The following is a 12,623-nucleotide window of genomic DNA, read 5'->3' on the forward strand; positions in this document are numbered from 1 at the left end:
AATCCAACACCTAGCTCATGTTTCGCTTCATGGCAGCTGTAATACAGTGCGTAATAGTTTGAGATCTTCACGTCTGCCCGATTCCATCGCGCCTGCTCTGTAGAGAGTCCTGACATTCCAGGTGCAGATTTGCATATCATGGTTCTTAAAACGTTTGCAGTGGTCGTAATTTTTAGATGGGTTTGTATTGTCGCGCATGTTATATTTATCGTGTGCATGTTCTAGAAACAGGTTTCCTGGGTCGTCGACAATAAAAAGGCATGTTTTAATTAGTTTTACGAAGTTGGACACCCTAAACTGTCAAGTCCCATAGATTTACTTATTTCTATAGTAGGGTACAAGCATAATTATTTCAAGTGCTTCCTTCTAGAAGTTTTAATTTGTACATAAAAAATATCCGGATAGGCTACTTATAAATGCATTGAGACGTTTGTGCAAACAATAAAAGCGGGCTATATTAATCAATATGTGTAGTAGCAGTCCAGTTTGTTTATTTACAAACAATATTATCAATAAGGACTTTACAATAAAATAGATATGTACAGCTAATAAAACATCGATAACATTATCGCGAACATTATCGAAAATAGAAGGTTTCCGGTGGTGGCCAAGAGGCTAGAGTGGCATAATAATGATGTCTATCACAATATCAACATTAAGAGGAGAGGAAGAAATGGAACAAAGGAAGAAATGGAACAAAATTGAAACTGATAACAGGTGTAAAAATCGATTAAGAACATTGTACTTCTTTACTATCTAATAAAAATCATAGTTCAGTTAGTTAAGAAGACAATATGTTCGAATGGTATAAAAAGCATTTTGAATTCAGTAAAATTTTTATTGCAAAAATCTAACTTCACGGAGTAAAGAAGAATCAACGGAAAATCTGAAAGTCGAAATTTAAACGGAAAATAACGGGAATAAAATCGACAAAATATCAACAATAAGAACTTAAAGTTATCAATACAACGAATTAAGGATAAAAACAAATTTCCTGGATTGTACTTCTCACAAAAGAAAAAAAAATAAATATATAAATAAATAAATAAACACATAAAATAAATAAATAATAATTTCTAAAATGATTTTGGAAAACTCCAATAATCTCCCATCGTATTTAAATGAAGATTTCTTCAAGGCTGCCTTGGAGGTTGGTCTGCGTGACAACTGTGTGGATATCAAGAAAATTGAATTTGGAGAACCCAGTGGTTGTGGCGAAAATTATTGTAGCAAAATTTATCGTGCCAAGGCTCTGTATCGCTGTAGCAAACGCCAACTGGATGAGGAATTGGCACTGATTGTCAAAAGTATTGCCATAACACCAGCTACACAATTTCTGGAGGATTTGGCCGTATACTTAAGAGAGAAAATATTCTATTTCGAAGTTTTGGATAAACTGGAAATGCTGATTGGCCATGACACCAAGTTTGGGGCAAAGTAAGTAAAAAAAAAAAATAGTGAGAGATTGGAGTCCTATGAAATGAAAAGGAGGATATAACCATGTGTTGCGACATCCAACCTTATGCTTCGCGGGTGGCGGCTGGTAAGGGTTTTGTTTGTGTTTTGAATCAGAGCTTCCTGAAGGCAGCCTCCTGACTCAACATGTCTCTTCAACCATGGAGATCTTTTGGACCCTCGGTATGCTGGTGTTAGAAAAGTTGAAACTAACAGACAGTAATTTCTAAAGAATGTTCGCTCTCCTTTCCTTTGGATCCCCCGTGGACCTAAAGTAGATCGGGATAGTTCCCCTAAAATAAACTACTCCGAGAATTAAGAACAAGTAAAAAAGCATTAAGTTCGGCCGGGCACAACTTTAAGTGGGTACCTAAAAATGTCAGATAATGTACCTAAAATGTCTTCATTCGGGCGGCAGTTTTATATGGTGCCTATTTTTGGAGGAACTTTGTGACAACTGGGAACCGCAAATGATAAATTGCATCTAGTTCAGATAAAAATGTAGCTAAACCCCTCTAAACACCAAAAATCGGGAGGTACCGTTATATGGGGGCTATACCAAAACACGGACCTACATATGTTGACAATTTTTAGTGGAGAAGTTTTGCAAACACTGGGAACCTCAAATGTCGGTTAAAAATTGTGGCTAGAATCCTCACAATACCGAAAATCGGGAGGTACCGCTATATGTGAGCTATACGAAATATGGTCCTAAATTAACAATTCTTGTTGTAGAATTTATGTTAACTCCCAAATTTCAAACGACAGACTGTTCGGCCAACAAATGAAGCTAAAATCCTCAAAATACTGAAAATCGGTAGATTTACATGGGGGCTATGCCAAAACATGGACCTACGTTGAAAATCTTTGGTGGTGGTCCATCCAAGCATGGACCTATGTTGGCAATTTTTGGTGGAGGGGTGTGGTGACCGCTAACAACTTTAAATGTCAACTTGCAGCTAGTTTGGTTGAAAAGTTTAGATAAAAATCATCAAAATACCGAAAATCGGGATTTACCGTTATATGGGGGGCTATATTCAAAGATGGACCTATGTTGACAATTTTTGGTGGATGGGTGTGGTGACCACTAAGAACTTTAAATGTCAAATTGCAGCTAGTTTGGTTGAAAATTGTAGCTAAAAATCATCAAAATACCGAAAATCGGGAGGTACCGTTGTATGGGGACTATATCCAAACATGGGCCTATGTCGATAATTTTTAGTGGAGAGGTGTGCTGACTACGAAAAACTTCAAATGTCAAATTGTAGCTAGTTTGGTTGAAAATTTTAGCTACAAATCATCAAAATACCGAAAATCGGGAGGTAGCGTCATATGGGGACTATATCCAAACATTGACCTATGTCGATAATTTTTTGTGGAGAGGTGTGCTGACCACTAAAAACTTCAAATGTCAAGTTACAGCTAGTTCGGTTAAAGATAGTAGGTAAAATTCTCAAAATACCTATAATCGGGAGGTACCGTAATATGGGGGATATACCAAAACATGGACCTATGTCCATAATTTTTTGAATATAAGTTTTGAGGTCACTAGGGACCCTAAATGTCAAATTATAGCTAATTCGGTCTAAAAATTTGACTAAAAACGTAACAAGTAAAAAAGCCGACTGACACGGCTTTGCCGACAGATATATACCCTCAGCCAGTGTGAAGGGAAATATATTTAAGGTCTCTTCAGAATTTTGTGGCCCTTTTTGGACATTTGAACTTGCCGACAAAAATGTGGATTAGGAATTAACTGCACTAATACACAAATGTTGAATTTTTGTAGGGCAGGTACCCTTAGGGACGACCGATATGGGCAATTTCAGAAGTTAAACTAAATTTTGATAAAATATTAGAAGATCCAAAGTTTGGACCATTCAAGTGATATCGTCCTAGCATTTTAATGGCATTTTTTAAACATTGGGGAGATGTACCGAATGTTGTGGACCGGTATTGCCCATGAAACTAAGTTTGGATATAATATGACGAAGGCCAAATGTTGGACCAAATCGGTTGAACAGTTCGAGAGTTATTGTGCTCTCCGACCGCCACATATGGTGACATAGGGGTTTTTTACAACTTTCGGGCTGTTTTCCCAAGAAATATGGACTTGCCCCTGAAAAAACGTTTACCGTCGTAATGGAGGTAACGAATGCAAATCGCTTCAACGAAAATCAAACTGATTCGAGAGCAGGTCTTAAAGTGAACTTATCCGAAATTTCGTGTGAGAGGTACCAGAAGGAGTAGACAAATATAGTCCATATTCCAACCTGATCTATATCTGGTAGATATATTAGGATGTGCAAAGATATAGCCCATCTTCGAATTTAAACTATGTTTTGATAAAATATTACGAAGATCAAATTTTGGACCGAGTCGACAGATCCGTTCGAGAGTTATCTTGCCCTCCAACCACTACACAAGGTGTCATAGGGGACATTTTGTAACTTTCCGGCCATTTTCTCAGGAAGTATGGACTTGCCCCCGATGAAACTTGTACCGTCGTATGGGGGGAAGTGAATACAAGTTGTTGCAACAAAAATCAAAGCGATTCGAGAGCAGGCCCTAAGCTGAACTTTTCCGAAATTTTGTGTGGGAGGTACCCGAAGGACTGGGCCGATAGAGTCCATATTGGAACCTCATCGAAGTCTGGTAGGTATGGGCCAAATCGGTTACTCCCTTCAAGAGTTATCATGCCCACAAATTTTCCGAACATTTTGGAACTTTTGTGGGGGAGGTACCGGAAGAAGTGGACCGATATAGCTCATCTTCGAACATAAACTAAGTTTGGACAAGATATTACGAAAGCCAAAATTTGAACCGAATCGGTTCATCCGTTCGAGAGTTATCGTGCGCACCAGCCAGCCAGACAGACAGACGGACATTGCTAAATCAACTCCAAATTGTCTGAAACACATTTCGTCCAAACATACTTGGGGTCTAAAACCATTATTTCGATGAGGCACATTTTGCCCGTATGAAAGTGTATATGGTAAATTTCAAATTTCCTTTTCAATACCATTGAAATTTTTTTTTGCGAGCACATCCGCGATTTTTTGTACTCAGGTTAAGAAAAAAATTGTGGTTTCAAATATGTTCGCGTTCAAAAAATTGGATGCTGCAGCCAAAAGTTATGGGGGGTTTTGTTCCCTCATAAGGAAAAAATATTTAAAAATTCCCTTTGGGTTTTAATGAGAAAATATATGTATAAATCGTTAACAGAATGTTATATCTATCCGCTGATGTTAAAATATTTCTAAATTTGTTTTTATTTTCGCGGAAAATCAGCAAATAATGAAAAAATCTTAGAGTTAATTATACCCTCAGCCTTTAGGCTAAAGAGGGTATTTACACTTTGATACGACCAAAAATGTGCCTCATCGAAATAATGGTTTTAGACCCCAAGTATGTTTGTACGATATCCGTTTCAGACAATTTTGAGTAGATCTAGCAATGTCCGTCCGTCTGTCTGTCTGTCGGTCTGGCTGGCTGGTGCGCACGATAACTCTCGAACGGATCAATCGATTCGGTTCAAATTTTGGGTATCGAAATATTTTGTCCATATTCGATTTAAGTTCGAAGATGGGCCATATAGGTCCACTCCTTCAGGTACCTCCCCCACAAATGTTCAAAAATTGTCGCAAAACTTGTGCGCACGATAACTCTTGCAGGGAATAACCGATTTGGTCCATACTTTGCACATCGTGTAATTTCTACCAAACTTAGATGAGGTTCCAATATGGACTCAATCGCTCCACTCCTTCGGGTACCTCCCACACAAAATTTCGGAAAAGTTCAGTTTAGGACCTGGTCTCGAATCCCTTTGATTTTTGTTTACGCAAGTTGTATTCGCTGTCCTCTATACGACGCTATAAGTTTCATTAGGGGCAAGTCCATACTTCCTGAGAAAATAGCCTGAAAGGTGCAAAAAAACACCTATGACACCGTGTGTAGTGGTTGGAGCGCAAGATAACTCTCGAACGGATCTGCCGATTCGATCCAAAATTTGGCTTTCGTAATATTTTGCCCAAACTTAGTTCAAGTTCAAAGATGGATTATATCGGTCCACTCCTTCCGGTACCTCTCCCACAAAAGTTCGAAAATTTTCGGAAAATTTGTGAGTACCATAACTCTTGAAGGAAGTAACCGATTTGGTCCATACTTTGCACATTATGAAATTTCTACCAGACTTAGATGAGGTTACAATATGGAGTCAATCGGTAAACTCCTTCGAGTACCTCCCACACAAAATTTCGGAAAAGTTCAGTTTAGGACCTGCTCTCGAATCGCCTTGGTTTTTGTTGTAACATCTTGTATTCACTGTCCCCTATACGAAGGTACAAGTTTCCTCAGGGGCAAGTCCATACTTCCTGAAAAAATAGCCCGAAGTGTGTAAAAACCCCCTATTGCACCCCCATTGTCTATGTCGGTCCATTCCTTTAAGTACCTTTTCCGCAAAATTTTTGAACTTTAATCCTAATCAACGTTTTTGTGGGTTCATACGACCAAAATTGAGAAACCCCCTAAATACATAAGTTTTTTGTGAAAAAAGTGTTTCAATTTGCACAGGCTGAGGGTATTATGTCTGTCGGCAAATCCGACTGATACTTTTTTACTTGTTTAATTTATTATAAGTCAGAGTCCATATAAATCTCAAAAAAATAAATGTAAAATCTCTACAGCATCTAGACAACGCATAGAAATATGTGAGACCAAAATTATAATGATTGGGTTCATAACATGCATATTACAGCAACAACAAAAGACAAAAACTTATTGTGGGAATATTATTTCAAAAATATATTTTTTGGTTTTCGCGGTTCAATTAGCGGAATTGTCAAAATATATTTCTGCAGATTTTCCTACTTTCAAGGTATCTATATCCGGCGTTTTAGTGGATGGATTCGAACGCGGAAGGGCTTATTACATCCGGCACGTAAAAAACTAAAATCACCCGGGTTTCAGAGGTACCTGTAGTGCGATTCCGTAACTCCTTAACGACAGAATTAACGACGAATGTCGGTAGTTAACGATAATTTTCGGTAAGTGCTATTCTGTATACCAAATTTAACAATTTTTGTCGGTAAATTTTGTCGTTAATTACCGAAAATTATTGTTAAGTTAACAACCAAAAAAAAGTTGTTGTTAAGTCTTAACGACAGTACATTATTGCAATATTTTGTTGATTTCTTTAAAAAACGTCGTTTTTATATGAGCATATGTTATGTTAATGAGGAGTGTACACAAGGTAAATTCTGCCTTATTGAGAAAAATCTTCTTAAAGCGTTTACATAAGGGTTAACTATGTATGATAACATGGGTCAGCTTCGCCACAGTTGTTCTTTCACCAGCGTCGATTTTATTGAAACTGCATAAAGATCATAAAAGTTCTCTTTGATCTTCGATTAACTCATAAATTTCCTTTAGACCAGCTTCATATAGCATCAATTAAATCGGCGCTGGCGAAGGCGCAACAGTGGCGAAGCTGCCCCATGCTATCCTACATATGAAGACTACGCTAACCTTTGTTTTACTTACTAAAGGGGAAAAACGTTAGCTAATGCTTCAAAAGAACTCAAGTGTGGTACTGCTATGTAAGACCTATACCAATGTCCGTAACACTATCTTTCTAGGAGGCTTTCGTTGGCTTTAATTTAGCATTGAGGCCAACACGTGAATAGTATTACTATAACCTACTTTGTTCTGTGATAATCTTATAGATTTTAACTCAGCATCACTAACAATTAGAATGCTAAAAATGGCGTATAAGCATGGATTTTCGAAATTTTCATACTCTCCGCTATGAGAAATTTCATTTAATGTGGGCGTGAATTGAATTTGTGAATATATAAACTCAAATGACGGTAACGTGGATCCACGATCACTGAAGGGGCTTAAGTCATGTCAAATATCAAAGCTGAATTTCCATACAGAGCGCCACAACCCAAAATATGATCCCAACTTTTAATTAAAAAAATACAACTGCGCTTTTAAAAAAGATTAATGATGGTTTTATCACTTTTATTACTTTTAAATCACACACACAATAAAAACATCTTAAGAAATCCTTCTTTACTGGCATCCGTATTCATCCAAAAGACACACATTTGAGCCAAATTCCTCCAAAAATCTGAATTGTTTCCTTCTTAAACCCTTTATGTTTTGTACTCGCGACGAAATAATTGGTCTGTTCCAGAACTGCAAGAATCTACTAATTTTTACTATTTTCTCCGATAACATAAAGGAAAAAATGTTATCGTAGTAAAAAATAGTAGCTTCTTGCAGGTTCTGGAACAGAGCAAATGTTTTCAGCTTCAAAATATATTTTAATTAATATTAAAATATAATATTTGACATTTCCTTCCTATCGATTTTCGTCGGTATGAGTTAACGATTTCTACAATCGTTAACATAAAATTACAGAATAGCACATTCGTTAACTCAACCGAATATTTTCGATAACTACCGATGTCGGTTCGTTATTAAAAAAAGTTACAGAATCGCACTACTGTACGACAGTTGTAAATTTTAAAGCCAAAAAATAGGTTTTTTTCAGAAAATTTACGCACCAAATTTTCGCCTTTGGACTCCTATTACTAGGAAGCTGTACGGAGCATACTCACGCGATATACATCGAATGACGTGGAATGGCGAGTTCTACAATCCTAAAACTATTTTTTAGTTATTATCTAGTTGCACCCTCTAATTATAAGAAAAATTCGAAAAACACTGAAATCAAAACTTTAAAATGTCAGCAACGATTTTAGGGGGATGAAGTGTATATATCGAAAAGTCATACACTAGAACCATGTTGCCCAAGGGATATTCTTTAGTTCTTTCTTTGAGCACAGTTTTGACTTTTGCGTGGTATGGCAAGAAATCAAGAAAGAACACAAAAAAAAACTTGTTTACTTCAACACATTTTTCCCATTTTTTTATATTACCACCAACGCAGATTCCACGAAAATTATTTGTTATGGTCCATATTATGAGATCATAACTAAAACACTTCAATTAGTATAAATATATTCATATTTTATAAAATATATTAACAGTTCGCTACTTATTAAATGGTGAACCTCAACTTCAACTTTTTGAATATTACCATATACCCTTTCTAGCCTAAAGGCTGAGGGTATAAAAATATCTGAAATTGGGCGGAACTGTTATATACCCAAAACGTGGACCGATATAGCTCATCATGGAACTTGACCTGCCTGCAAACAAAAGACGCATTTTCCCAAAATGGCTACGTCTTATCTTCATTTTTGTGGATGCTAGAGTGACGGATGGACATGCATAGATCGTCTCAGAAAAGTGGCAATCAAAAATGTTCAGTTATGAAAACAACCACAGAAAGCTAAAAACGTTTTCTCGTATCTGTGCAAGGATTCAACAACTTTTTATACCCTACACCACTATGTGGAAAGGGTATTATAAGTTTGTTTTGGTAAAAATGCATGTAACACCTCGAAATATTCGTCGGAGGCCCCCAATGTAGTATACCAATCTTCATATCTCGGCGAGATAAATCGATTTTGAGATGTGTGTCCGTCCGTCCGTGTGTCCGTCTGTCCATTATAAATTGTAATCAAACTCCAGGCCGCAATTATGGACCGATCGTCACGAAATTTGGTATGGAGGTCGGTTTCACATCAGAATAGATCGCTATTGTAATTGTTGATGATCGTGAAATATTTAGCGGGTGAAATGGACCAAAAACATAATTTTTATCCGATTTTGTAGCTGCTCTGTAGGTCGCAATAATAGACCGATCAACGCGAAATTTTACCTAAGTTAAGAATATATGACAAAGAAAATGCTTGCATTTGTGATGGCGATCAGATAATATTTAGAGGGTTAAATGGATCACAACTTTTGTGTGAAAACTGTGAAAATTTTTAATATACAGCTTATATCTTTTTTCCTGGAAGAGACATTCCGGGCAAGTAAGCTTTACTTGAAAGAGGATCACTTGACCTTTCTATTGATTTTAATTGCGTTGGTGTACATGATAAGATAACAGAGTTACAGCCTAATATACCCGGTTATTTGTTTGTAGTGTTGGAAATAGAAATTTGGAAATAGAAATACTGATCTTCCCCCCTGATGCAAATTGCAATCACGTGTCTGCTAGATAACGGGTCTCAGCTTAATAATTTATGTGTTTTGTGTAGAGAGAAATTACAAGGAGCCCAAAAGTTTTAATTGTCCACTTGGATTTTTATACATACATTGCAGCCAGGCAAATTCAAATTTTCAACGTTGGCAAAATATCCGTCAGTATATATAAAACTTCTCTACAAGTGCTGTCTTACGGCATGCCGTTCGGAATCAGAGATAAGCTGTGGGTCCCATATGATTGAGTGAATATGAATCGGGGTACACTCACTCATTGATATGAGAGAAGTCCCTTCTGAGATGTTTGTGTAACAATTATTATATTATTATTTAAGCTTGGTGTGATACGGTACCAGAATCCACAAAGTTATTTCTTATATCAAGTTTATTTGTTCCATAAAGAATTTTTGGTTTGTGAAAAGCTACTACCCAGTGATAATGGTGTAGGGTATCACATGGTCGGCCCCGTCCGACTATAGCCTTGGCTTACTTGTTTACGTTTTTATTTGTTTATTCGTAGCAGGATTTTGTATTGGGATGGTTTCATTTAAATCTTTATTTGTTATTCTTCTTGTTTAGATGTTTTTACACGACTGGCGAACCAATGCAAACAATAGTCTTTGATGATCTCACCCAATACGGATACAAATTAGCCAGTCGGCAAAAAGGTCTGAATGAAGAACACTGTGTTGTTATACTACGTAAGTTGGCGAAATTCCATGCCTCGTCAATGGTTTTATTGGAAAAGGTAAGTACCACATTACTTAAAATATTGACCGAAATTTTGCGTACTATTGAAGATATTTTATGCCCCATAGAATCCTTCGCTAAAAGAACACTTCAAGGGTGGCATGTTGGATGAGATGTATGTAAGGACCAGTGAACGTTTTGCCGATTTTATGGCGTTACATGTAAGGACTTTAGCTGATATGGTAGCCAGGTGGAAGGGCTATGAAGAGATCAGTACAAAGCTACACTCCTATTGTGATAATATAACCGAGAACTTGGTAGAGACTGGCCGGCCACGACTAGGAGAAATTACTGTTTTGAATCATGGTGATTTATGGGTTAATAATTTCATGTTTAAATATAAGACGGATAATCCCAAAAAGCCAGAGGATGCTGTTTTTGTGAGTACAGGGTATTTCATTTCATTTAAAATGTTTTTAATTATTTGTTTTTTTTAGGTTGACTTTCAAAACAGTTTCTTTGGCAGTCCCGGCTGTGATATAAATTTCTTCCTCAACAGCAGTGTTCAATTGCATGTTCTCAAGAATCGTCGTGAATACCTTATTGAAACATATTATCAAACCTTCCATGAGGCTCTGCGAAATATGAATTATGAAAGAATTCCTACCTTGCAAGAGATTCAAGATGAAATAACATCACGTGAACTATATGGATTCTTTTCGTTATATTCATTTCTGCCTATGGTTGCTATGCTTAAGGAAGACTCAGCTGATATTAGTTTGGAGGCTTTGGCTGATAAAGAGTTTGCTCAGAAAAAAGTGAAATTGATGTTTACTTCAAATCCTCGCACCGTGGAGACTATTAAATACGCCCTTAAACGTCTTGATAAACTGGGAATATTTGATGTTCAGCCATGAATTGTTGAGGGTTTTTCATTACTGTTTTACAAGTTATTTCCACACTTAGGTAGATACAACTATATCCGAGTTATTAAGACGTTGTTTACGTATTCTAATATAATTACTTATAATCTATTCTCCAATTTTGCGGATATTGTTACCATATTTTAGTAAACTATATTCAGATTATCATTTGTTGTTGTTTTTTAGTTCAAATTTTTTTTATTGGCGTTTTGTTTTGGCATTCTTGAGTTTACCATTTATTTACCATTACAGTTAAACTTACCAACGCTTTGGTATAGTCCCAAATAATACCCTCAGTTGGATATGTTAAGGGAAAAGTCATTCTTCTACGGGTCTTTGCGGGTGACGAATGATAAGGGTTCTTTTGTTTGTGTGTTGAATCAGAGCTTTCTGAAAGCAGCCTCCGACAGACCTGACTCAACATGTCTCCTCAACCATGGGGATTTCTTGGACCCTTGGTATGCTAGGGTTAGAAAAGAGGAATCTCTAAAGAATGTTCGCTCTTTGTGGACCAAAAGTAGATCGGGACAATTCCCATAAAATAAACCACTACGAGAGGGAAGAAAAATAAAAGAAATAATGTTACGATGCAGGATCAAAATACTCAGCGATTGTGATCAAGCAGCTTTAAGGTGTGTCAGCAATCCAATTTTCAGCTGGTCCTATATCGTTTCATGTCAAGAATAAACTTCAAAGGCGGACGATGGAGCATCCAAGGAGACTCCAACCTCAGTCAATGACTCTAAGGGCCTGCTTGTGTATGTCGATAAGAAAATGAATGTGTAAGAAAAACTACCAAATTTGAGTGTGTTTTTCAAATTTCTTTTTTTTATTTTGAAGCAAAAACAAAGGAAATAATATTTCCAAAACTAAAGTTTGGGTGTGTTTCATGAGCACACATTTTTGTTTCGAAATACATAAACAGGGGGTATCTTAAAGAGGTCTTAAAGAGATCGCAATTCTTCGTGGTACGAGATCTGAATGTGTATTTTGAGAACGATATCAAGGATTATCAGAAGCAAGCTCAGCTACCCAGCAAAATTTGAAGGAAGAGGCTCCATGCGATGACGTGGTTTCATGGCATCTTATGCATTGGTTCAAACGAAGTCGTGAAAGATCCTATCTTTTCATCTGCATTTGAACCCATTCCATCGATCCAATACAGATGAATTTTGTGTTTTTATTTATACACATTTTTTAAATATATAAGATTAATTATTTACAATAGGCTTAATGTTGTCGGAGACTCGAAATCACAATCAACGTTGTTAAAACTATCGACGTAATGATAATGTCATTGCAAACGGTTGGTGAAAATGACATGCCAAAGCATTGGTGGAAATGACAGGTCAAAGCATTGGTGCAAATAACATGCTTTGGGTCCAAAAAAACGAATAGCATATTTGCGTGGACCCCAGCTCATATAAAATT

The 12,623-nt window shown here is 36.7% G+C and overlaps 1 protein-coding gene across 1 annotated transcript; it reads left to right on the forward strand.

Moving 5' to 3' along the window:
• The first annotated feature begins 1,079 nt into the window (after positions 1–1,079).
• Positions 1,080–11,198, forward strand: LOC141396947 (uncharacterized). Its single transcript, XM_073972686.1, has 4 exons — positions 1,080–1,437; positions 10,159–10,327; positions 10,398–10,709; positions 10,767–11,198. The coding sequence occupies exons 1-4, from the start codon at positions 1,082–1,084 to the stop codon at positions 11,184–11,186; spliced, it is 1,257 nt and encodes a 418-aa protein (XP_073828787.1). The 5' UTR covers positions 1,080–1,081; the 3' UTR covers positions 11,187–11,198.
• The last annotated feature ends 1,425 nt before the right edge of the window (positions 11,199–12,623 follow it).

This window comes from Musca autumnalis, unplaced genomic scaffold (genome assembly GCF_047663935.1).
Source record: "Musca autumnalis isolate F117 unplaced genomic scaffold, ASM4766393v1 scaffold_3, whole genome shotgun sequence".
NCBI lineage: Eukaryota > Metazoa > Arthropoda > Insecta > Diptera > Muscidae > Musca > Musca autumnalis.

What these genes read in the sequence shown, in the direction of transcription:
- LOC141396947 (XM_073972686.1), top strand. Translation starts at nt 1,082, where the DNA reads ATGATTTTGGAAAACTCCAATAATCTCCCATCGTATTTAAATGAAGAT. An exon ending in GACACCAAGTTTGGGGCAAA is followed by an intron (nt 1,438 to 10,158) that starts GTAAGTAAAAAA and finishes CTTCTTGTTTAG; the next exon opens with ATGTTTTTACACGACTGGCG. An exon ending in AGCCAGAGGATGCTGTTTTT is followed by an intron (nt 10,710 to 10,766) that starts GTGAGTACAGGG and finishes TGTTTTTTTTAG; the next exon opens with GTTGACTTTCAAAACAGTTT.